The 26405-nt window shown below is 42.6% G+C and overlaps 1 protein-coding gene, 4 non-coding genes and 2 pseudogenes across 5 annotated transcripts; 6 read left to right on the forward strand and 1 right to left on the reverse strand.

Moving 5' to 3' along the window:
- Nucleotides 1-167: 167 nt before the first annotated feature.
- On the forward strand, nucleotides 168-331 carry LOC149101858 (U1 spliceosomal RNA). The gene has a single exon (XR_016202624.1). It is a non-coding gene; the product is annotated as a U1 spliceosomal RNA (small nuclear RNA).
- Nucleotides 332-1212: 881 nt separating this feature from the next.
- LOC149101859 (5S ribosomal RNA) lies at nucleotides 1213-1331 on the reverse strand. The gene has a single exon (XR_016202700.1). It is a non-coding gene; the product is annotated as a 5S ribosomal RNA (ribosomal RNA).
- A 5270-nt stretch (nucleotides 1332-6601) lies between these two features.
- LOC149101860 (uncharacterized) lies at nucleotides 6602-8262 on the forward strand (annotated as a pseudogene).
- A 4787-nt stretch (nucleotides 8263-13049) lies between these two features.
- Nucleotides 13050-13241, forward strand: LOC149101861 (U2 spliceosomal RNA). The gene has a single exon (XR_016202773.1). It is a non-coding gene; the product is annotated as a U2 spliceosomal RNA (small nuclear RNA).
- A 4640-nt stretch (nucleotides 13242-17881) lies between these two features.
- LOC149101862 (uncharacterized) lies at nucleotides 17882-20673 on the forward strand. Its single transcript, XM_089275253.1, has 2 exons — nucleotides 17882-20233; nucleotides 20648-20673. The coding sequence occupies exons 1-2, from the start codon at nucleotides 17950-17952 to the stop codon at nucleotides 20671-20673; spliced, it is 2310 nt and encodes a 769-aa protein (XP_089131379.1). The 5' UTR covers nucleotides 17882-17949.
- A 3703-nt stretch (nucleotides 20674-24376) lies between these two features.
- LOC149101863 (uncharacterized) lies at nucleotides 24377-25646 on the forward strand (annotated as a pseudogene).
- A 337-nt stretch (nucleotides 25647-25983) lies between these two features.
- On the forward strand, nucleotides 25984-26147 carry LOC149101864 (U1 spliceosomal RNA). Its single transcript, XR_016202625.1, has one exon. It is a non-coding gene; the product is annotated as a U1 spliceosomal RNA (small nuclear RNA).
- The last annotated feature ends 258 nt before the right edge of the window (nucleotides 26148-26405 follow it).

Here is a 26405-nt window from a genome sequence, read left to right on the forward strand (position 1 = left end):
CTAACGTCTGGCGTTTTTCTCTGTCGGCAGGCACAGACTGAGGAGGGAAGCTACTCTAGAGCCGCCTAGAAGTGAGGCTGGAGGTTCTAGCACGCCCGCAAAGCACTACCACAAGGATATAGAGGTAAGGAGGTTTGCCTTTGACGGCCCCCGCGTCAAGAATTTTCATACTTACCTGATGTGGGAGGTACTCTGATCAAAAAGGCAGTCCTCTCAAGGCGAGGCCCTTTCATTGCACTTCGATCGGGTTGACCCTTGCGATTACCCCAAATGTGGGTAACTCGAGCGTATAATTTCTGGTAGTGGGGGCCTGCGTTCGCGCTTGCCCCCGAAAAAGTGCAAGTGTTGGCCCTGTGAATGGTGGATGGTTAATGATTGACGCTTTGCTTTGTTTGTCAGTTGGCCGGGCCGGGCTGGACGACTGGGCACAGTGAACAACGAAGGAACGTGTCAAGCAAGCCAAGGATTTCCAGCTGCAACTGAGAAGGCGAGTGCGCTGGAACTCGTGTTGTCATGCATCCATGTTGTACTGAACTGAAGGTGGCTTTTCCGATTTGCGTTTGTTTCGGCAGGCGGTCAATCATTGACTCGATCCCCGCCAAGTTTGTCCTCGAAGTAACGTTCGTCGACTTACAGTATGGAAAGAGCAAAGGACAAGGAAAGTAACAGGAGAAGTGCTGGCCAAACCGTGAGTTGATTTCTACCTTACGATTGTTGTGTTGGTGGTTCATTGACTAAACTAGACAATGGTCCGAGCCTCCGACATTCTCCAAGTCAAGTCATGAATGGAATTGTTTTCACGGCTCGAATTCGTGTCGACCGTTAATATGCAATGGCTCGCGTGTGTTGTTTGCTTTGCCGTTGTTGATCGGGCGCATTTCTTTGGGAATTGGCGTAGTTTTCCGCACTTTTAGCTGCTTGAAAACCGTTCTGCAAGGCAGAATATCATTTTGCTTCAAATTATTTGATGTCACACGCCAATTTGATGTCATAAATAACCGTTTTGGACACGAACGTTAGTGCACGAGACTTAGATTGTAATTTATCCCACGATCATTTTAAGGGTACTTTTCATGTTTTCTAGCTATCTTTTGAGTCTCCTGAAGTGTGTAAAAAGTTATTTGTCCTTTCCAGCCACTGGAATAGTCAAAGGTGGTAGTAAAAGAAAGAAAAAATGAACATAGGCAAAATAAAACGGCCGAGAAAATGAAAAGTCTACAACACGGGGTATTCCCAGGTGGTCACCCATCCAAGTAGTAACCCCGCCCGACAGGGCTTAACTTCGGTGATCGGACGAGAACCGGTGCTTTCCCTGTGGTATGGTCGTAGACAAGAGAAAGAGGTGAAAATTTAGTCTTTTAAACGAGCCACCAAAGCAAAAGCAAAGCAATAATACCAACCAGCAATTTTTTAGCAGGCATTTCTTGACTTCTCTGCAAGTTATATGCATGTGGAGAGGGAATGTTGATAACGTAGCCGTTGCTTTCTGCCTGTGTCTGTAGCGCTATGTTAGTAACAGAGTCATTACGGGTCTGTAACATGTTGCCTTGTTGTGGAGGGCAAAAAGGTGTTTGATCTCACTCACCCCTTGAGGGACGTTATCAACTTTGCTGCTGATTTTTGTGGACTTGTGCTGTAGAACAAGTGCGTCTACGATGGCAACTTCTCCATAGCGTTGGCCTACAGTCGGCTCCAGGCCCCTCGGCGACAGCATATTGACCACCATATCTCAAAGGGGGAAACCCTGGACCACCCTCCTAGGGGAGGGAAGGTGTGGTATCGCTTCTCGGCCTTTTGGCTGCGATCCTGCTTTGGGATTGTTTGTGGCATTTGTCAGTTTGCTGTCCCATACTTATAAAAATGGAAAATCGCGAGGATTGTGGTATGGTAATTTCGAATGATTTGAATATGGATGTGTCTGATGCTTGTATTGTTAATGCTGATGTCCCTAGTGAGTCCACTAATGATGTACGTTCTGTTGATGCTGTCCCTGGAGAAAATGGTGTTAATAATGTTGGCATTCCTTCTGCTGTTGTTTCACCTGTTAATGCGAATGTCGAAATGAATAACGTTTCTTCTACCGATTCTGTGCCTCAACCAAATAATTTAGATGCTGGGGCTTGTTCTAATGCTGTTGATGGCGATACGTATGCTTCTAGAGCGGCGAGAACGGCTGGTCCGGGTGACAACGCCCTGCAACCATGGCGTCGCTTCGTGCCTAATGATATGCCGAAACGCCCTCGATCTGCTTTGTTTACGCCTTCTCGCTCTACATCTGCCCGTTCTGTTTTTGACGCCTTTAAAGCTGCAAATATTCATGGCGCTGAAATCCAGTGTTTACAACGTAAAATGAACGGTGAAATTGTTGTGACCTTTAATTCTTCGGCAGCTAAAGAAAAATTTGTAGGCCTGAACTCTATTTGGATTAAGAACGACAATTACGCCATCCAGGACATTGACTGACCGCTTACATTTCTCACCGTTTACGACGCTCCCTTTGAATTGAGTGATTGGGCCATCATAAAGCGCTTGGCACCTTACTGTGAAGTTGTTTATTATCGCCGTGGCAGATTTGATTATGCGCCTGCTATCTACAACGGTCTGCGTCACTATCGTGTTAGGATCACTAAGCCCATCCCAAATTTCCTCCATTTTTGCAGATATCAAGTTTTTCTGAAAGAGGACTGGGGCGAGTACAAGATGGCGGAATAGACGTGTTTTTTTAAGCTCCGTCAGCAGTGGCCGTAAAACCTTTATTGCAGCCTATGTCCGCTAACTTATTTAAGAGAAAGGTTTGGTCACCATCTGCAGACGTTTATGCCAACATACCTGAAGAAAAAAGGACGCGAGACTACACTGAGTCAGAATATAGTGAAAGGCATGACGAAGCGTCGGGCCGACCACGTGCAATGACAGCAGAGATTGCCACAAAGATGGACTTAGTACTGTCCAAATTGGATAATATAGAAAGCAGGCTGAACAGTGTATGCTCGTCAGTAGCCAACATCGAAGAAGCGTTAACCAACGTTAAAAAAGATGTTGCAGACCTGAAAGTTAAAACTGAAGGCAACAAAACAGACGTAAATCAGCTCAAAGAAAGGGTGGATTTTAACGAGGGAGATATTGCGGAGGCGAAGCGTGATGTGGCGCCTGTAAAACTAGAAGCAGAGAAACTTAAAATGAACCTGCTGTACTTTGAAACTTACAACAGGAGAGAAAATTTAAAGTTCTTTGGAAGAGAGGAAAATACAAGTAACGTCGCCGAAGACACCGGAGACGCGAATATGGATAGTTCGCCGCATATGAACGAAGACACGAAGCAAGTCATGTACAACTTTCTGGAGCAAGAGTTGAAGATCAGCAACGCTAGAGACAGGATAGAGCTCCAAAGGATCCACCGTCTGGGTAAGCCAAATGATAAAGGTCCTAGACCAATTATTGCTAGATTTCTGCGCTATACTGATAGAGAAGAAGTTATGTCACAAGCCCGCAAGCATCTGAAGGGAAAAGATTTCTCCGTCTTCGATATTCCAAAGGAACTTTATGACTTAAGGAAAAAACAGCGAGATAAACTTAAAGATGCAAGGAAGAAGGGTCACATAGTGTTTTTCAGTAAGAAATATCCGGACAGATTATATATTGATGGAAAATTTATTTCTCAAGACGAGCCTTTCGCTTAATTTTCAAATTTACATATGTAGATTTTGGACAGGTCATTTTTTTTTTTGCATGCCTTTTCTCACCTAATACTTGCCACTTAAATTTCTACTAAACACAAGCTCAATAAGCTGCAAAAACAAGACGAATTAATTACATCCTTAGCCGCCACAAAAGGAGCAGAACATCAAACACGCTATTTACCGATGGTGTGAAACTGCCCAAACAAAAACTTTGATGCACTGGGTAGGTAAGCAGTCAATATTCGTTCTTAGCTTTTTGTTTTGTAATTATGTGTTAGGTTGTCCAAGCTTTATACTTGTTATAGTCACTCTGTATGAGCATGTCTTGTGGTTAGCTTTTAGATCAGTATTTGCTTCCAATGTTTGGAAGCTCCCATTTATATACAGAATTAGCTTGTTCAAGGATTATTATAGAAAACCATTAATTTCAAGCACCCGCATTATCTTCAACATGGTTGTGACACTTCAGCTGCTCCCGGGAATAATTTTTATCTCTAGACACTTTGAGGATGCATGGATCTTAAAATATGTTCTCTTAATGTAAGAGGCTTGGGAGACATGCTAAAGAGAAGGGAAATGTTCTCTTGGCTCAGGGCAAAAAACAGCTCTATTTATTTTTTACAAGAAGTCCATTGCTGCGAGAGCACGTTCACTATGTGGTCGGCAGAATGGGGGTACAAATCCTTTTTTAGTTGCTGTACGGGCGCTAAGGCAGCAGTTGCAATTCTATTCAATAATACATTCAATTTCGAGATGAAACGAGTGTACTGTGATCCTAATGGATGATTCATTATTTGTGACATCCAAACCAACCAAAAGTATATAACGCTGGCCACCATTTACGCTCCCAACGATGATGACGCGGCTTTCTTCGAAGGCTTCTTCGAGCATTTATCAGATTTTCAATGTGAAGAAGTAATTATTGGTGGCGATTTCAACTTAGTGTTTAATTTAGATAAAGACAAGAAAGGTGGCGTCGCAAGAACACACAATAATTCAGTTAGGATCGTTCAGGAATTTATGGAAAACTTAGATTTAATTGATGCTTGGAGAGTGCTACATCCCGATTCCCTAAGATATACTTGGCGCCAACGGAAACCCGAAATTCAATGCCGACTAGACTTCTTTCTTGTTAGCCAAAGCTTAATGTGTAATGTCATGTGCGCCGATATTTTGACAGGATACAAAACAGACCACTCAATGATCGATATCAGTATAGCTGTTCATTCGAATCCAAGAGGACCAGGCTTTTGGAAACTTAATACTTCTTTCTTGAACGAAATTGAATACGTTAACCAAATAAAATCAACAATCCAAGCTGTTAAAGAAGAATATCAAAATGATGACACTGTGAACCACGCATTATTGTGGGAGATGATAAAAATGAAAATCCGAGAACAATCATTAAAATATGCAGCTGCCAAAAAAGCTAAAATTTTAAAACGGGAAGAGCTAGAAAAAGCAATTAACAACTTGCAAATATATATGGAAACAACAAGCGACGAGCAAAATGCAAAACAAGTTGGGGCTCAGGAATAAGAAAGAAAAAAGGCAGAATTGGAGAATATAATTGAGTACCGCACCAAAGGTGCAATCTTAAGATCGAAATGTAGATGGTATAATGAGGGAGAAAGAAATACAAAATACTTTTTAAACATGGAAAAAAGGCACTACAAACAGGGAGTAATAAGTCAGCTAAAAATTAATGATGATGAAACAGTAAACACTGACAAAGAAATTCTAAATCAGTGTGAATCCTTTTACAGAAATCTATATAGTTCTCATATGAATATCAACGACACTTATGTTAATGACATGTTTTTCAACGAGAATAATACTAAGGTACTGAACCCAGACGAGCAAATGTCATGCGAAGGCCTGCTGACCAAAGAGGAATGTTTACAAGCCTTAAAAAATACAGAAACAAATAAAACACCAGGCTCAGACGGAATACCTGCCGAATTTTATAAAGTTTTCTGGAACGATTTGTCGGATTTACTTGTTAATTCGATTAATTTTGCATATCAAACAGGTCAATTTTCGGTAACCCAGAGACGCGGAATCATTAAATTAATCCCAAAAAAGATGCAGAGCCATACTTTATTAAGAACTGGAGACCAATAACTCTTCTGAACTGCGACTACAAAATCGCGACCAAAGCTATTGGAAACAGACTAAAAAAAGTTCTACCGAACCTTGTAGATAATGATCAAACTGGAGTTCTTAAAGATAGGTTTATTGGGGAGAATATTAGACTCATTGACAGTATAATTCATTACGCAACGGCTAACAAAGCCCCTGGTCTTTTACTTTTTCTTGACTTCGAAAAAGCATTTGATACAGTAGAGTGGCCTTTCATTCAAAAAACATTTAAATATTACAACTTTGGACAATCACTAATCAACTGGATTAAACTATGCTACCATAACACAGAAAGCTGCATCCTCAATAACGGATGGGCCAGCGACTTTTTTAAGCTCGAAAGAGGAGTAAGGCAGGGTTGCCCCCTTTCTCCGTATCTTTTTATTCTCTGTGTTGAGGTTCTAGCGGATGCAATTAGGAAAAACCAAAATGTCAAAGGCATCTTAGTGAATGGAAATGAAATAAAAATTAGTCAGTATGCAGATGACACCACTTCAATACTCGATGGTTCCAAGGAATCTCTTACATCTTCTCTGCATATATTGGATAATTTTCAACGGATATCTGGCCTTAAATTAAATATCAAAAAGATGGAAGCCCTTTGGATCGGTGCTAATGCCGAAAAAGAAGACAAATTATGCCCAGAAAGAGACCTAAAATGGGTTAAAGGAAAGACCAAAGCTCTTGGAGTATGGTTCTCGACTAATCCTGACGTAACAGTAGAGCTGAACTACAATGAAAAATTGATAAAAATAAAAAATAGCCTAAGCTGTTAGGAGTGTCGTTGACTTACCCTTTTTGGCAAAATTACTGTTCTAAAAAGTTTAATTGCGTCCCAACTTGTATACATTTTGTCTCTCCTCATGACTAATCACCGTGTCTTAAGGGAAATCAATAGGCTCTTCTATGATTTCTTATGGAACGGCAAAGGTGACAAAATTAAGAGGGAAGTAATGATTAATGACTATGAAAAAGGCGGCTTAAAAATGATTGATATTGAATCCTTCAATAAAGGATTGAAAACTACCTGGGTCAAAAAATATACTGATGTAAACAATCATGGAAAATGGAAACTTTTTTTTGACTTAGAACTCCGGAACTACGGTGGCAGAGCCTTGTTCAGCGGCAACCTTAGCAAAAAAGACCTGTCAAAGTATGTCAATTTATCCTATCCATTTATTGTGGAAATCTTAAATATCTGGACTGAAATCACTTACGAGAATAATACAGACCATTTTCGCTCTCAGAGCCTTTGGCACAACTCCCTTATAAGAATCGATAACAGACCAATCTTCTACAAAAAATGGCAGCAAAAAGGGATTAACAGGGCTTCGCATTTGATGAAAGATTCAGACACCTTCCTATCCTTTTCTGAATTCAAAGATCGGTATGGTAGCACTGAAACAAATTATCTTGCTTTTTATGGGCTGTTATCCGCTTTAAAAAAAATCAAAATACCTTTACACAATAATATAAATATACAATACGAAAGCTTTTATACGAAATTTATGAAAGCAAGTAAACCAAGCAGACAGGCCTATAAAAAAATAATTGGTCTTAAACAAAGGTGTCCAACCAAGAGTCAAGAAAAATGGGCTACGGATTGTGCCTTTGAAGCCCATGAACCAATAGACTGGAGTGCGCCGTACCAGCTATCTTTTCAGTGTACAAAATCTATAAAACTAATTGTATTTCAATTCAAATTACTGCATAGACGACTGGCGACTAATGATTTTCTTAAAAAAGTAGGAATAAAAGATAACGATCTCTGCAGTTTCTGCAAAACTGAGAAGGAAAGCCTAATTCATCTTTTCTGGTCCTGTGGAGTTGTCTCTACCTTCTGGCAAAACTTTAAGGAGCTTCTTGTAAGCCAAAATCTTGCGTTGAGAACATACAACCTTTCTTTAAATATAGTCTTAGGCCTAAGGCCAGACAAATCAAAGAATAAACAGAAACTTAATTTTAATTTTCTTGTGGCGAGATATTATACATGGTCGTGTAGGACACGCAACTTGCCCCCTGAAATGAAAACATTTCTCTGTCTTTCTGGCATGTTACAACAGCCTCAAAACTGGAGCAGTGTCAAATGATAATCTTTAAAAAACTAAGTGGGTGATAATAATTAAACGTATTTACCAACAAGCAACTGTATAAAAAAAAAATGAAGAAAACCCTAAGGCTAACACTGTGCACGGATATTATTGTACTGTAGGTCAACCTTAACAAGTGTTGCACTTGTCAGTATTGTAAGTAACGTGTATTGTATGTAAGTAGTAAGTAGTCTTTTTAATTAATTAATTAATTAATTGATTAATACATTGTAACTTATTGTAGTGTAAGTAATGTAAGTAATTGTATTGTTAGTAATTATCCAGTAAGTGATGTAGGTAATTGTCCCATAAGTAATGTAAGTAGTTGAACTGTAAGTTGTTTTTTTCCGTGTTTTGCAATAAAAAAAAAATTGAAAAAAACTTTTTCTGAAATACACTGGTCACCCCCTTACGTGCCGTAAATGTAATCAACCTGGTCACTTCAGCAACGCTTGTGATCACAAAGTGTGTTTTAATTGTGAAAACATCGGCCACGAAGCTAATTCTTGTCCTGGCCCGCCCCTGTGCCATTTTTGCAAGGGGGATGGGCATGTCAGCAGCCGATGTAGGTACTCCTGGGTTTCTCCAGTTGTCTTTGGCGAACCTACCGATGAGTGCGCCCCAGTAAATGTCGAGGATACTGATAACGACAATGATGCCTCAGATGTCAGTGATGCCTCTTTCAAGACTCGTTCTGATGACTCCTTTGCATCGGCCAATGAATCAGACCTGTCTGACGCTTATGTTGATGTTGTTGAAGAACTCCCTTTGGCCCCCGCTCTACCTTCCAACACTCAACAACCATCCCCTGCAGACACCGCTGGATCACCACCTGTTACTGCTACTCCTTCTCCTAGTGCATCGTCTTCTGTTCCTCCATCCGCTGCTGAAACCCCTGTTCTATTCACACCATCTGAATTGCCGCCAAACGCTCAACCTGCTAACTCTTCATCTGTCGTCAATCCTCCACCTGCTGATAGTCAATCACAACACGTTCTGGACTCACAAGGTCTTGTCAAGCCCGATGTCATTGTCCTTGACGCTCCGTCCGAACCCTCGCCTGCCAATCCTCCACCTACCAATCCTCCGCCTGCCAATCCTCCGCCTGTCAATCCTTCCACCAGTTCTGCCCGTCCACGAATTGCCCGTCGTACTCCTGCTCCAGTTCCTGAGGCTCTAGCAGCTGCTGCTCGCCGTAAATCTACCTCGCCTTCTTTAGTCTCTGGTAAACCACGTTCTGCTTCCCCTTCATCGCCAATGGAAACTGTCTCTGATCTCAAACGCAAAGCCCAAGCGCAAACAGATGCTGTTCCTAAAGAGAAAAGGAAGCAAAAGAAAGGCAGGAAACATAGAGATTAATTTATATATGTTTTTGTCCTTTTTCTAAGATACCTTCAAAGTCTTAACCATTATTGCGAGGGGTTTGGGGAATCCCCTTAATAATAATCTCCTTTTTGATCTCGTTGAGAAGTCCGACTGCGACATTTGTTTTGTTCAAGAAACACTAGTTAGCTCTCAGGTAAACATCAGGGCTCTCTCCCGTAGATGGCTAGGGCGTAGCTTCTGGTCCCCCGCAATTGGCAAACAAGGCGGTGTTGCTATATTAATTTACGCTAAGTTTTCTGATGAGATTGTATCTTGGAAAAAGGACTCTAATGGGCGTTTAATTAGTATTTTGGTCAGGGTTGACGGTGTTGATATTAATTTTGTTAATATTTATGCTCCCACCAATCTTTCTGATCGAAAATGTTTTTTTGAATCTCTTCATGAATTTTTTATTCCTGCTTCTGCTCTTGTGATCGGGGGCGACTTTAATTGTTATGATAACGCGCTTGATAAATTCGGGGGTAATGTTTCTGTCGGCAACGAATGTAGCTCTTTGAAATCTGATTTTATTTTGGTTGATGCGTGGCGTAAATTACATCCCTGCGCGTGCGAATTCACTTGGTTCAATCATGATTATTCAATTGCCAGCCGTTTGGACAAGTTCTTTGTTTCCAAAGACTTGTTTACATCCGACTGTCAATGTGAAATCTCACCTTGCCCGCTTTCCGATCACGATTTCGTTTCTTTTGTTTTCCAAATCCCTGATGCCATTAAACGTGGCCCAGGGGTATGGAAATTTAATAATTCGCTTCTTGATGATAAAAGTTTTTGCGATAATATCCGTAGTTTAATTCAAAGTCACGTTTCTTATTTCGCTTCTTTTGCTTCTCCTCAAGATTGGTGGGAGTTCTTAAAAGCTTCCATCAAGGAGGAATCGATTTCTTTTTCCCGCCAGAAACGGCGTCAATTATGTCGTGATCGTGTTTTTCTAACGAATAAATTAATCAGTCTTCGTCAACGCTTGGTTGACGGTGACAATTCCGTTGACTCAATTCATGACGTTGAATGCTGTCTAAAGGTCATTTACGTTAAGGAGACTGAAGGAATTTTAATTCGTAGTCGCACTGAATGGCTTGAAGACGGCGAGCGTCCTACTCGTTATTTTTTTTCAGTTACAATCGTCTAACGCTCAAAAGAGCCACATGTCATCGATTTATGACTCATCCGGTGCTGAAGTTTCTTCTCAAGAAGAGATTGAGCAGGCACATGTTGATTTCTATTCCTGCTTGTTTTCTGAAGAACCCGTTGATTTGAATTTCCAAAACGATGTTTTGTCTTCTCTTTCTCGCCAGCTTTCGCCTGATCAATTGTCATTGTGCGAAGGTGCATTGACAATTCACGAAATTTCTTTCGCTGTTAAAAACATGAATACAAACAAATCTCCCGGGCCCGACGGTCTAACCGTTGAATTCTATCAAAAGTTCTGGGATGTTCTATCGTCTCATTTAGTTCTTCTTTACAATGCGTGTTTTGAAGCTGGCGAGATGTGTGACTCCATGAAAACGAGTAATACCCGCGCGATTTTTAAAAGAGGTGATCGGAAATCTCTTAAAAATTGGAGGCCGATTTCCCTCCTCAATGTTGATTATAAAATCTGCTCTAAAGCTATTTCTGTTCGCCTTTCGAAAGTTTTGCAATTCATTGTTGATCCGGACCAAACATGTTCTGTTCCCGGACAAAAAATTTCTTCAAATCTTCACGCTCCCAGACATCTTAGACTACATCGATCGTACTGATGAAACCGGCATTTTAGTAAGTCTCGACCAGGAGGAAGCCTTCGACCGTGTTAACCGTACCTTTTTGCAGAATCTTTTAATTCATTTTGGCTTTGGTCCTTCTTTTTGCCATTGGATCAATACTTTTTATAATGGTGCTAACATGCGTGTGATTGTTAATGAATGGCTTACGAAGCCGATTCCTTTATCTCGTGGGGTCCGCCAGGGGGATTCCCTTTCTCCGATGTTGTACATTCTCTGTGTTGAAACTCTTGCGTTCAAAATTCATTCGTGCGCTGAAATCGAAGGCTTTCTCCTGCCTGGTGCTAAAGGTTCTCAATACAAAGTAGGGGTTTATGCTCATGATACGACTAGTCTAGTTAAATCTGTTCGTTCTCTTGAGGCTCTTTTTAAAGTAATTCGAATTTATGAGCGGGGATCTGGGGCCAAACTCAACGTTTCTAAAACGGAGGCCATGTGGTTGGGTGCGTGGCGCTCACACACTGATCAGCCATTTGGCCTCACGTGGGTCCCAAAAATGAAAATCCTGAGAGTGGTCTTCAGACAAAACACTGAATCCGATAATTGGCGGCCTAAACTCAAAAAGTTAGAGAATCATCTTAATTTATGGAAATCTTGTTCTTTATCTCTAGTTGGTAAATCTTTAATTGTTAATACGTTAGGTATTAGTAAATTGTTGTATCTTGCTACTATTCTTTGTTCCTAAATGGGTTGTTACTGAAGTTGATAATTTAATCTGGCCTTTCCTTTGGGGGTGTCGTATCGAAACTGTAAGTCGACAGTCGTGTCATCTGTCTTTTTTAAGGGGGGGTTAGGTATAATTAATTTTAAGGTTAAAGCAGATGCGTTAAAGCTAGCTTCTATTATTTCTAATTGTACCAATGCCGATTCAAAGTCTTTTTATCTTATTAAGTATTTCTTCGGCGCTAAGTTATCCTCTTTCCAATCGGAGTGGAGTTTTCTTCGGGATAACTCCTCCCCGAGCGCACAATTTTTGATGCCCTTTTACTCAAATTGTCTTTCCATTTTAGACAGTCTTTGCAAGATTTTGTCTTGCCAAGACTGGCTTGATTTTGTTTTTACCTCGAAGAAATGTTATTCTACACTCCTTAAGGAAAAATCGTCCTCGCCTGTCATCCATCGCTATTGGGTTTTTTTCTTGTCTATCGGTTTTGACTTGGATCGGCATTGGTCTCTTGTCCGTGATGGTTTTTGCCAGAATTTTAAAAACGATCTATTGTGGCTCATTATTCTGCGAGCGGTCAAAGTTCGTGACTCCATGAAGAACTGGGGTTATATTAACTCTGACTGCTGCGCGTCATGCCCTCGAAAAGAAACAATCGATCATTGTTTCCTTAATTGTCCTCGCGTGAAGTCTGTTTCGACACACTTCACGCCTATTTTCTCGTCTCTTGTTGGTGTGACTTTTCTACCTACACATTTCATAATGGAAACAAAGATTTCCGAGCTATTATTCGCTACATCAAAACTGATATTCGCAAGCGAATTTCTTTAGATCATTTTCGCCTTTCCAGTTTCAACTGTACGTCCGCTTGGGAGTCTTCGCTGTGTGTTATTTCTGATTCCTCGTTCCGTATTTTCTTGCAATGTCCACATATTGAAAATCCGTGCGCGGACTGCTTCGGTTGTTCCCTTCTCACAGGCTCCTTTCTTGGGGATTTTGGTTGGTCTCCTCAGAGACCCCCTCAGGGGATTGTGTTGCGGGCTCGATGCTGGGGCTAACTCCGGATTTTGGATATTGTATATAGTGTAAATAGTTAAATACCACGTTACCCTAGACAAATTACGACCGTTCCGATTTCCCAGTTTAAATATGATCACTTAAGCTTAATATATCTGTAAATACATAATGAATAACGAACATTTAACGAGCACTTCCGAACATTTAATGAACATTTCCGAATTTTTCCGATTATTTCTTGTAATTATTTTGATACATAGCTATATGTAAGGGGCCAAGCCCACGTGCCTTGCACTTTTTATCTTGTACATAAGTAGTTTATTGTGAATAAACTCATTTCAAAACTTAAAATCTGTTCTTATCAGCTTAATATCTGATATGCTGCTCATTGAGCAGCTCATATATTAAACTGATTTTTGGAACTGGGCTGTGGAAAAGAGGCTTGCCTTGTCCCAGCCACGGGTTGCCTCAGTATAGCACTACCTCCGAGTGCGGCCCACTTCCCCTCGAGGAAGAAACCTTCATTCAATCAAAGAAAGAAATCAAAGAAAGCCTCCCCCTGACACTAACGTCTGGTGTTTTTCTCTGTCGGCAGGCACAGACTGAGGAGGGAAGCTACTCTAGAGCCGCCTAGAAGTGAGGCTGGAGGTTCTAGCACGCCCGCAAAGCACTACCACAAGGATATAGATGTAAGGAGATTTGCCTTTGACGGCCCCCGCGTCAAGAATTTTCATACTTACCTGATGCTTTGGAGTGTATGGCCAGAGGCCCTATCCTTGTGGTACGCCAAAAGTCTTCGCTCCCGTCTCGTTGGGTGAGTACGCCAGTTCGCTGGTTGTAAAGCTTTTTGAGCTTTCTGCGTTTTCAACGCTACACTTTCCACATCTTTTTGGGGCGATTTTCGGCACCATATTTGCTTCGGGTTTCTTGTTCGTTGTTTTGAGTGGTTGTTTGGTTGGAGTGGGGCGCCCATCTGGTGGGGTGCACGCCCATCCCGGGTTAACTTTTCCTTTCCCCATCTGGGGTTTTTTGGTTTTCATTATGATGCGCCGTTCATTGTCGTGCACTGTCGATCTTGATTGTAAGGGCTTCTCAGCTGAGTCTACAGCTGCTGACGTTGCTAAATGGGTGTTGGAGTACTTTGTTAATAACCACCCAAATTACAAAGTTGTTTCAATTCAATTGTGTTCAGGGCGTATCGCCCGTGTTTCATTCAGTGATGAAAGTAATTCTGCCAAAGAGACCTTGGAGGAGTTGGGTGAGGTTACCATCAATGAGGTACGATGTTTAGTCATTCGTCCTGCACCTCCCCCTCCTCGGGTGGTGAACGTGTTGGTTTATAACTACCCTTTTGAATTCCCTGATGACCCTGTTGCCACCATTCTTGGCAATTTTGGAGTTGTTAAAAATGTGGGGTACCAGCGGTGGACTAACATCGCTGATGTGTGCACTGGCACTCGTTTGGTCTGCATGATTGTCAAGAAAGACATCCCCCGCTTTGTTTTTGTTGAAGGGTTTCGATGTAAGGTGTGGTATCGTGACCAGCCCTTGACTTGTGATATCTGTTCTAAGGGTGGTCACAAGACTTCTGCTTGCCCCGATAAAGGCAAGTGTCTCAGATGTCATCAGCCTGGCCATGTTGCGTGCCACTGCCCTAATCCATGGGGCGTTGCTGGCAATCCCCCTCCTGTTACGGTTGAGCCTTCGGTAGTGCTCCCGGTGGGTGACCTTTCCCATGGTCTGCAACATGCTAAAGACCTTGATGCTAGGTTTTAGTCGGTGTCAGAAGATGCGCAGGCCATGGCGTATGCATCTTCGGTGGATCGTGTGTTGGCTGATGCAGCCAGTGTGGCTGAAGCGGTTGTCACCGCTTTTAGCCAATCTAATGGTGTGGTAAAAGAACCAGATGTGGTGGTTGTGGATGATGGGCATGTGGCTCTGGATGAGCGCTTTAATCAGTTAGATGAATTAGACTCTCAATTGAGTCAACCAATTATTGCAAATTGTGGACCGGGTGGGGCTCCACCTGGGGGTGAATTACGTAATGGTTCCCAAATTAATAAGAATAACTGTAATTTAAGTAATAGTAATGGTAGTGAGTCTATCTTAAGTGATAATGTAAGTGAAAGTATTACTGAAAATGAAAATAATAATGTTAATGAAAGTAGTAGTATTGCCACTCCTGTGGATACCGAGATGTCTCAGGCGTCCGATCCACGTAAGCGGGCCATTTCGGGGGATTCCTCTGAGGATTTTGAGAGTGGACCTTCAGTTCCCTCTTCTTCATCTCCCGTGCCCGAGCCTAAGGTTCCTTCCAAAAAGCTCAAGAAGAGTACTGGCGCTCCTTCCCCTGTGAGCGTTGGGGGTGGGTCCTCTGCTCCGTCCTCCTCATCTGATCTACCTGTTCCTAAGAGCTCCTGCACAAAGCCTAAAAGGAGTACTGATGTCTCCAGCCGGTTGCCACCTAGGGTTGTTTCAGCAGCCCGCCTGGCCAGGGTGAGGTTGTTTATTAAAAAGTGATTGTTTTTTGAATTTGGGATGGCTACTTATCTTATTTGTGTGATGGCTTTGTCCATGTTCACCTTAAATTGTAACGGTATTCAGGATCAATCCAAACGGGCTGGTCTCGTGCAATGGTTGCGATCTCTCCCTGTGAGTGTGGACGTCGTCTGCCTCCAGGAGACTCATTGTGTTTCCTCCGGTGAATGTTCTTCTTGGTTTTCGTCTTCTGGCTTTTGTTCTCTGCCTTCTCCTGGCTCTGCCCATTCTTGCAGCTGTATTGTTTTGTATCGTCCGTCTCTGTCTATGGTTAAATCGTGGAGTGATGACGATGGTCGTTTTCTTCAATGTGAATTTTCATATCTGGATAGGTCTTTTCTTGTTTGTTGTATCTATGGCCCCAATCGCAACCCTGCACGTGATCAGTTCCTGGATGATCTTCATCCCATGATTGATCCCTCTGTTCCCACCATCTTAGCCGGCGATTTCAATATAGTCTTTGACCGTGCTATTGATCGCTTTCGCTCTGACCCTGCTGACTCTTCTCGGGAGAGTTCTTCTTCTCTTCGGTGCCTCTTTGAGGCATGCTGTGTCATTGACGTATGGAGGTATCTCCACCCTTCTACCTTGGGTTTCACTTGGACTAGGTGGGACGGCACCCGCGTATCACGTATTGACATCATTGGTGTCCCGTATGTCTGGGTGTCGTCCGTATCGTGTTGTGATATACTTCCGTGTCCCTTTTCGGACCATTGTGCGGTTTTGTTGACGGTTTCAATCCCTGATGTTGTACCCCCTGGTCCGGGGCTCTGGAAGCTGAACACCTCCATCCTTGAGGATGAGGATTACGTCAAGTCCATTTCCGAGTTTTGGATATCATGGCGGTCCTCCATCCTTCGTTTCCCGTCCCTTGCTAAGTGGTGGGAGGAGGGTAAGAGCCGTATCAAGGGCATTACTATTCGATACTGTTGTGCAAGATCATCTGCTCAGAACCGTAATCGGGACCTACTGGTTGGTCTTATTGACCATCTTAAGACGAAAATTGACTCCAGGTCTACCTCTTGCCTTGGCCCATACCACTCCGCCCTTGCTGAACTGGCTACCTTAGATTCTAACTCTGCTAAAGGAGCGCAGGTTCGCTCTCGGGCCCGCTGGATTGACGAGGGTGAGTCCTCCTCAGCCTACTTTTTCAGGTTGGAGATGAAGTGCTCGGCTGATTGCTGGATCTCTGGGTTAAGGGAGAGTGACGGTTCCATCATGTCCTCCCCTCCTGACTTATGTCGTTGCCTGTCGTCTTTCTACTGTTCTCTTTTCACTGCAGTTCCTAGTGATCCTTCTGTGCAATCATCCCTCCTGCGTAACGTTTCGTCCTCTCTGGATCCTGATGAAACTGCCCTCTGTGAAGGTCATCTCACGCCAGAGGAATGCCTCATTGCCCTTCAGGGTGTTGAAGACCTAAATGTAATAACTGACCTTAAATGTAATAAACTCCTAAATGTAATAACATTTGGCCTTAAATGTAATAAACTCCAAAGTGTGACAACATTTGGACTTAAATGAAACAACGTTACACAAACGTCATCATTGACGTAACCACCTCGTTGTTTAGTAAAATAATCACGTGACACTACACACAATCCCTGTAAGGGGGAATCCTTATTCCAGCCTTTAAATTCCTTCTCATAGGTTGGTAATAGCGTGACGTTTTTGTTTCTAAATCTACTTGTTAACCAATATAGTTCCGCAGAAAATATTTTCAAGACGCCAGCGATTTATCAGTCCGTTCTTGAATCACAACCTGATCAGTCCAAACAACAATTCCAGACAAAACTATCACAGTGGTACCAGATGCCGTGATGACAACGTCACCGGGACGCGACGCAAGGTGCATTTGAAATAGCTGTTGTCGTTTCATGGTTTAAATGCCTTTTATATCTCGATTTGGCTCTCTTGTGAGACCACACACAGCGAGTCTAGATAGTTCGATCCTTCAATCTGTCTCCTTTTTTTATATACGTAACTGTGTCTGGAAAAAAGGTCTCAGAGTTCGATATTTTGGTCGTTTACAATTTTCCCAGTAGGATGATGTGAATCTGCTTTTTCTTTAAAAGTATCAATTGTATTATGCACTATGGGGTAATATTTCGCAAATGATGAAGCATTTCCAAACTGTAGGTTTGAAAAACTGTTTAACAAAGAATTCCTGCTTTAATGATTGCGTTTGATTAACATAATTGGACACTGCATCCAAACTCGACAAACATTTTGCCTGTCTTGAAATGCAAAATGAAGAGCGCTATCCAAGGACCAAAACTGCGACTTAATTAGTTTCCGATATCAGGAGATAAGATGTTATCCCTGTTATCCTTATCACCACTTATCAGTAATCCTTGTTTTACTAAAATGAACAAGTCGGATAATACAGCAAATTGAGTTTGATCAAACACTTACATACTCAACAAATGTTCCACAGTTGCAATTATAATTAACATAAAATAACATTGTGAAAATATTATTAAAGAAAATTACTTTCATAATTTAAAAAAGAACACCAACTTGCTGATCGCAGGCCGCTCGCCGGTTATCTTCAAAGATCAAAAATGTACATTGGATGTCCAGACACTTAATTGATATCTGTCTGAAAAAGCGCACATGCTGAATACCGTCATTTTGCTTCAATTAGCTAAGAGTAATGTCTTTCTATTTGATTCAACATGGGTTATACCGCTTTCGCTATAGCAGTTGCATTGGCATTATTTTTGCATAGTTCCGTGGCCTTAGATGATCGTGTAAATTCACAAGGAAACAGGAAGCCTTCTGTGTTACCAGACGACATTTATGAAGCCCTGATTAATCTTGCTGAAGGTAAAGCCCTGCCACCAGTGAAAGAACGGACAACGGCAATGCACACAGCTGCTGTTCGATTCTGGAGAGCCAAGGGTAGGATATTAGTCAAAGAAGAAAAAGGAAAAGAGCTCTATTTTGATGGACGTCGAATGTTAAGATGTTCAGAGGTGAACGAAATAGTCGCAAGAGAATTTGACCGAACCAAAGGATCTGGCGCAGCGAAGTTAGCTCGCGGTCTCAGGGACAACTTTGTTGGACTAAGTCGTGATAAAATACAAAATATTCTAAACACCGACAAAAGTCACTATCGTCGGAATGCCAAGTTTATGAATAAGGCAACACTGAAACCAGTTAGAGCTAGAGATGTTCACATGAGACACCAAATAGATCTAATGGATATGGGAAGCAAAGGATCTGTCAAGTTGAATGGGAAGTTGTATAGATACGTGCCCACAGTGATTGACATTTTTAGTCGTTTCGTTTGGCTTCATCCTCTAACAAACAAATCAAGCAAGGATGTTGCAAAAGAACTGGAAAGTATCTATATGGAGCATGGAGCACCACGTATAGTTCAAAGCGATCAAGGAGGAGAGTTCAAAAAAGCCGTGAAAAAGCTTTGTGAGCGCATGGATATTAAATTGATTTACAGTCGCCCTAGGCACCCCCAGTCACAAGGCAAGGTTGAACGTTGTCACAGGTCACCGAGATCTAAGATAGAGTACGACCTTAGTAAAATGGGTCAGGACGGTGTCAACTGGGCAAAACAAATTCCTCTTTACCAAAGGATTCTAAATAACGACCCCAAAGAAGTAATTGCTCACAAAACACCATTTGAAATTTATTTTGCACGGAAATGTAATAATCTCCGAGAAAGCGGCTTAGAAGAGGAATGTCTCCCTAGCCGTGGAAAAATTCGCCCAACAGAAAATGACCGGAAACTACGTTCCCGGCAAGCTTCTAAAGTACGAAAGCAGGCACAAAAAGTGACCAAGAGGTGTGATAAGCGTGCGCAGCGAACACAGCTTTGCCTGAATCCGCCCTCTGTTTACAGCGTTGGAGAAACAGTTTATTTGCGTCTAAGAGGAAGATCATTTAATAAGCGACATATAACTGAGGCTCGTGTAGAAGAAAGAAACATTCAGTTACATACCTATAAGGTTTCATATACTTCACCACTAACGGGAAAGAAAGAAAAGAAATGGGTCCCTGTAGATGACGTCACTAGCCTTACACTACAGCGCGAAAAACAAAAACAAAAAGTAGCAAAGCTGTCAAAAAGGAAAAAAAATCAGCACTATAAAAAGTATCACATAGCTATGAGAAAAGACGACTACGTCGAGGCTATTGAAGATCAAGGCTATAAAATAGCATATAACCCACCAGGAGATGGTAACTGCCAATTCAGTGCACTTTCACACCAGCTTCAGAAGCTAGGGATTTTCAGATCTGCTGAAACTATGAGGGAAGAAATAGTTGATTACTTAGAAAGCAACCCCTACGATAACGAAGGTTTTCCTCTTTTGGAGCATTTGGCAGATAATGAGTTTGCTTCCTGGAGCAACTATACAAATGATATGTCACAAGATGGGGCCTATGGGGATCAGCTAACACTGTATGCGGCCGCGAACTTATATAACATTGACGTTCAAATAGTATCTTCCCTGGGAGCTGGTGGGCAACATGTGTTCAGCCCGTCAGCAAGTATTGCAACTGCCACTGTGTACCTTGGACATTTTGCAGAAAATCAAGGGGAACATTTTGTGGCCTTGGAACCAGTTATGAGCGACCACGACAATGGTGAGGAGGTACTAGAAGACATCACGGAGGAATATGCGAGTAGAACTGAAGGAAACATTGACATGGGTGATACGGTTAATGATGATGACTGTGATGAAGAAATTGAACAAGAGGGTGTGGATGACTTGGGAGATGTTGTGGTTGAAGTTGAGGAAAGTGATCAGCCAAACGAGACAGCCTTGCAGATAATTGAGGGTGGAGAGGAACAAATAGCGCTTCAGTTTGTTCCTGATGAGGATGTTGGCTCATTGGCGTCTGGATCCAATAGAGATTGTTGCATCGAAAACCTGCTCAATGAACTTTTAGAAAAAATCTTCCAAATGGTATTGATATCATCGGCCGCTCTATTTGCCGGTAACGCGTGCCATTCATACCAATCGTTATGTGGAGTCAGTACACGGTTTAGGGCGGTGACGCAAAGGCTAACTCGAATGTTGCCGAGGGTTTATATCTCCGGCGGAGTGCAATCTTTTGTTATGTGTCCGTAGCCTTATCAAGAAATATGGTACCTCAAGCGGTCTGATCATGGAATTAAAAAGCATCATTTTCGATCCAAAATGGGCCAATGCCTGGTTGGAGATTAGGAAAGACGGATACGATTGGTGTGTCATCAAAAGAATTTTTTGGAAAAAAGTAACTCATGGTGACCTTTCGATGAAGCAAAAAAACCGGCTAAAAAAACAAGCTTCAATGAAAAGAAGTCAACAGAACTGTTAATGTTTAAACACTGATGTTGTATTGTTACAAACTTTTTACTTTTTTTGTTAGTGTTAGTTGTGTCTAGAGAAAAGTAACAAATACTGACTTTTTGACAAAGCTGAAGAGGAAAAGAGACAAAAGAGTAACCATTCACTGCAAAGAAATGGACAGAACTGTTAATGTTTAAATGTTGATGTTGTTTCAATACATAATTTGTTTAAAAAATTACCTCCGTTGATGCATGTTAGCTGTTATAAATTTTATATCCTTGATAGCCTTGAGTTCAAAATTAATAAACTAAAATTAATAAAGTCATATATAATTACAATAAGAACTTTGTCCAGTTGAGACCCAGGATATCTCATCATTCGAAAATGAAACCATAAAATATCACTCCAATGCTTGATAGATTTAGCCAAGCCTAAAAGCAGTGCTTCCCGTTTTATTTTTAATTTAAATCTGAACTTAGAGACCATAGACAGATTAAAAATAGGACTTGAGCCCGCGATCCAGTGGAGAACAATTACCTAATCAGCGGTCAAAATAAAAGAATACGTAAGCCCGTGAAATAGTCATGTGATACTGGTCAGTAAATACCTTTTTGACAACTGTCAATTGGCCATAACATGGATGCCCAATATCAAATAGGATATAAGCTTACGATAATCTTAACGTTGACATATTCCTGGAGTATGGCCGCCAAGTTCCGCTCTGTAGCCCTTAGATTCGGGCCGCTGCAGAGCTCCGCTATAACTGAGTGCAATGACGTCATCAGTCAGGTGACAAACCCGAAAACACATGTTACTCGTTGCGATAAAAGAACCCTTTTAATGAGATGACAGATGGTGCAACAGATCACGTGGTTTATGCAATAACAGTGAGTTGATTAATGACGCCTTTGATGACGTCAATGATGACGTGATTATAAACCATCTCATTTAAGTCCAAATGTTGTCACACTTAGGTGTTATTACATTTAAGGCCAAATGTTATTACATTTAGGAGTTTATTACATTTAAGGCCAAATGTTATTACATTTAGGAGTTTATTACATTTAGGTCTTCAACACAGGGTATGGCTCGAAGGAAAGCACCTGCAATCCCAGACAAAAGACTTGGGACATGAAGCAAGTTCTCCCCTCCCCCCACTTTCAATCTTGATAATCAGGTGATTTTTCCCTTTTTTGTTGGAGAAAACGCGATATTTTCCAACATTGATTAGGGGGGAAGGGGGATACGTGATACAGCTCAAGTGTCCCAACTACTTTTGGCCGGGATTGTCTGAAAGAGATATGCGAGGAATTTTCCAATAAAGGTAACGCCAGCGATCGTCATGGTGTCACGATATTTTAGAATTTGATTTCGGCTTAATGACGTACACTTTGTTTCTGGAAATTGGACAGAACGTTTTTACGTTAATCTAGATTAAGGTTCGGTGCAGATATTCGTGGAATATAACCCGTAACCGCCTGTAGCAAAACGAAATTTGGGACTTGGTTCAAGCAAAATGGCATTTAAGGAAAGGTTAGAGCTCGTGTCTATTACTTAAGACATTTTCCAGGATTATCGATTTGCAAAGTAGCAGATCTTTGTGTTGTTTAACGGAATAGTCTTAAATAAATTGACTTAAGCCCAATGAAATGCTTATCGGTGTAGAGTAATCATATATATCATCATTACACGCGACACGACAGCTTCCGGGTTCCATGTGTTTTATGAGCGCGCACGAATAACCACAACGGTTAACCACAACGGTTAACCATTTGAAAGTCAGCGTTTTGCAACCTAACCTTCCCTGTTCTTCCCAATTGGCAGAAGGTTCAAAAATTTCTCACTTCACATTATTTGAAATGCAGGATGGAAGCAATTTGGTGGCAAAATAGTCGAGTTTGACACTTGAAATATGGTTAACCGTTTGCCACAGATAATAAGTTAACTACGTAAGTACCCTTTTTATTTCAATTGAACGGTTAACCATATAAACCTTCTCGGAAAGCTCTCTGTTGCTAGTTCTTGATCCCAGACAATGTTAAATGGTTTTTCGTAATTCCCATAAAGCGGAAAAAGGTATAATTCGAATGACACGTAGCAGTTTGGAACCAAAAAGTGTTACCAGAATGGTTAACCGTAAGGGTTAATCGCGGCGGTTAACCCGGTGGCACTTCTGAAGCCGAAAACACACCTCGCTTTATACACGTTCCGGTATTAGAGGGGAAAACGAAGAAAGACATGCATAATTTAACCACGTTTAGGTAGCAGCAACGCTTTATTGCTGTCCACAGATTAACTCCGCAAAATGGCGAGGACAAGGCGAAAATATCCACTTGCCCGGCACCTACTGTTTCAACCGAATTTGCATCATTTCTGTTTCGCGCCAATCAACCACCCCTCTAAAGACGTAGACAAGGTCGTATTTTTCAGTGCAGGAAATAGAAACATCCTTTTTAAACACAACATCTTGTGCAAAGTTGCATTTTACGGGCAAGCAAGTGGACCGTTTGCCCCTCAAGAGGCAACAGAAGGTCATGCCACGGACTTACCAATCGCCTACCGTAGAAGGTCATTTAGAAAGATGACTTTACGTTTCTTAGTGGCCGACCAGGTAAAACTTGCCATTGTATGTTGTTTCTTTTTAGTAGCGCTCGTTAGCTGTACCCGCGAGACGTTACAACTCCCCTCTTCTCCAAGCTTTGTTAGAACGAGTGGTGTGACATTCTTTAAATTCTTCTTTCAGACAATCCCAGACAAAAGACTTGGGACACGAAGCAAGTTCTCCCCTCCCCCCACTTTCAATGTTGATAATCAGGTGATTTTTCCCTTTTTTGTTGGAGAAAACGCGATATTTTCCAACATTGATTAGGGGGGAAGGGGGATACGTGATACAGCTCAAGTGTCCCAACTACTTTTGGCTGGGATTGTGGTCTGGATGGCCTCCCAGCAGAGTTCTACCTAAAATTTTGGAGTGTTTTGGGATCGGATCTTGTCTCCGTGCTGAACTCTTTTTTTGATGCAGGCAACATGTCCCTCTCTCAACGCAGAGGTGTCATCACGCTTTCCTTCAAGAAGGGTGATTAACTGGATCCGCGCAACTGGCGCCCAATCACTCTCCTGAATGTTGACTACAAATTGGCATCACGGGTCATTGCGGGCCGCCTTTTCAAAGTAATCCATCTCGTTGTCAACAAAGACCAAACCTGCGGGGTCCCGGGTCGTTATATTGGGGAAAACGTCGCGCTTCTCCGTGATGTTGTTGACTATGCGGCACACTCTGTCACCCCTATTGCCATTCTCTCTTTAGATCAAGAGAAGGCTTTTGACCATGTCGACTGGTCCTTCATGAAGCCACTCTGCAGACCATGGGCTTTGGCCCCTCATTCATTTCTTGGGTAAATTTGTTTTATCATCGTGTCCAGAGTGCGGTTAACGTCAACGGTTACCTTTCTCCGTTTTTCGATCTGTGAAGGGGCGTTAGGCAGGGTTGTCCTCTGTCTCCCCTGTTGTACGTTCTTGTGTCTGAAGTTCTTGCTGACAATATCCGTTGCAACCCTCGCATCTCGGGTTGTCTTCCCGGCTCTGCCCCTCTTTCTCCAATCTCCCAGTAGGCCGATGATACGTCACTTATTCTCACTTCTTATGATGCCATCCATGCTGTGTTTGAGACCTATGCCCTATTTGAGAAAGCCTCTGGAGATATGCTCAACCAATCAAAATCCAAAGGCCTCTGGTTGGGTGGTTGGAGTGGTCGCTCTGATCCTCCGGTCGCTTTGGATTGGTCTTCTACCAAATTAAAGCTCCTTGGTGTTTTTCTTGGTGCGGGAAACCTGGAGGAAGACAACTGGCGCCCTAGAATCGATGCGGTGGACCGTGTTCTCAAATCCTGGCATTCTCGTGTGCTCTCCTTTCGTGGTAAGACCCTAGTCATTAATGCTCTTGCTCGCTCCCGTGTCTGGTATGTGGCATCTCTCATCCACATGCCAGCCTGGGCCCTTAAGGAACTATCCTCTCTTGTTTTTCCCTTCTTTTGAAGTGGTAAGCGTGAGCTGCTCTCACGCTCCACGGTTGTGCAGTCTCCTGTTTTTGGTGCCTTTTCTGTTGCTGACGTCAAACTGAAAGTGTGTTCCCTTCTTGGCCAATGGGTGAAGCACTTCGCCTCTTCTCCATCTGGCTGGGCCACTTTCATGTCATATTGGTTCAGCCACTGGCTCGAAGCGTCTCCCCTGGAAGTGTTCTCTGACCCATTTTCTTTTGGCCCTTGGGTCTTACCACCCTTCTATAAGTCTTTGCTGTTTGCATGGCATAAGCTTGATGGTTCCTTCTCGGTGTCTCGTAACTCGCTGGTTTTTGGCTCTTCGTCGTGTCATGTCTGTTGTTCAGTCTCCAACATGTCTACTAAATTGTGTTATCAATATCTGCTTTCTGAGAACATGGTTCCACCGCATTGCGTCGAGAAATTTGCGCCTACATTTGGGTCTCTTCATTGGCCTACTATGTGGCGCACCCTCCATCTTTTTGACCTGGACTGTCAGGTTATCGACGTCAGCTGGAAGATCGCCCATGGTGTCCTCTACACCGTGCAGCACCTTGTGTCTTTTGGATTGCCAGTTCCTCTGCCATGCTTTTGCGGTGCTCCAGTGGAATCACTGGAAAACCTTTTCTTCTACTGCCCTCTCGCTCAGAGTACTCTATCCTGGCTTCAGTCTCTCATGTTTTCCTTTCCCCCATGTGTCCTGTTATCCTCTGTAGGCTTGCTCTTTTTGGTTTTAATTCCGATGAGTTGAGGGCCACTCCCAGCATCTTTGTTTATCTTCTTAATATTTGCAAGCTCCTTATCTGGCAATCCCGGAATGACTTCCGTTTCCGAGACATTCGCCCTGGTGCCACTTCCATTATCGCCCAGGTGAAGACGTGGGTAAGGTTCAACCTCCCGCTGTTCTTCAAGCGGTTTAAGCCTCCTCGCCGGAAAAGGTATTTTCACCGTCAATGGGGCACGCGCGGTGCGGTAGCTTCTGTTGGTGCTGGTCAGCTTTCTGTAAATATTTAAGGTCTGTCTCTTCCTGTTTATTCGTTGCGTGTCCTCTTGTACTGTGTGTCTTTAGTTGGTGTACTGTACTGAGGCTTGTGTCCTGTTTTGTTCTCTTCCGTTACCTTGTTTTCGTCTTGTTTGTATTGTCTGTCTTGTTGTGTTTGTTATGTATGTAGGGTTTTGGGTTTGGGAATTTCTGAAAAAGGTAGGCAGGGTTCGATTCCCTGGCGAAGTTGGCGAACTGGCTACTTTTGTAGGTGTTCCTTACCTAGGTAGACCCATTAGTGTTGGACTTGCACTGTATCCACGCTATGGATGAGGCTGTCAGTCGGCGGGCATTGCATTTCCCGAAAGGGAGCCCGGCCATCTACCTTAAACATAAAAAACTTACCTGACACGGGAGGTACTGTGATCAAGGAGGCAGTCCTCTCAAGGCGAGGCCCTTTCATTGCACTTTGATCGGGTTGACCCTTGCGATTACCCCAAATGTGGGTAACTCGAGCGTATAATTTCTGGTAGTGGGGGCCTGCGTTCGCGCTCACCCCCGAAAAAGTGCAAGTGTTGGCCCTGTGAATGGTGGATGGTTAATGATTGACGCTTTGCTTTGTTCGTCAGTTGGCCGGGCCGGGCTGGACGATTGGGCACAGTGAAAGACGAAGGAACGTGTCAAGCAAGCCAAGGATTTCCAGCTGCAACTGAAAAGGCGAGTGTGCTGGAACTCGTGTTGTCATGCATCCATGTTGTACTGAACTGAAGAAGGTGGCTTTTCCGATTTGCGTTTGTTTCGGCAGGCGGTCAATCATTG

The sequence above is a fragment of the Orbicella faveolata genome, unplaced genomic scaffold (assembly GCF_042242905.1).
Source record: "Orbicella faveolata isolate gen_17 unplaced genomic scaffold, um_ofav_v1 contig_36, whole genome shotgun sequence".
NCBI classification, from domain to species: Eukaryota; Metazoa; Cnidaria; class Anthozoa; order Scleractinia; family Merulinidae; genus Orbicella; species Orbicella faveolata.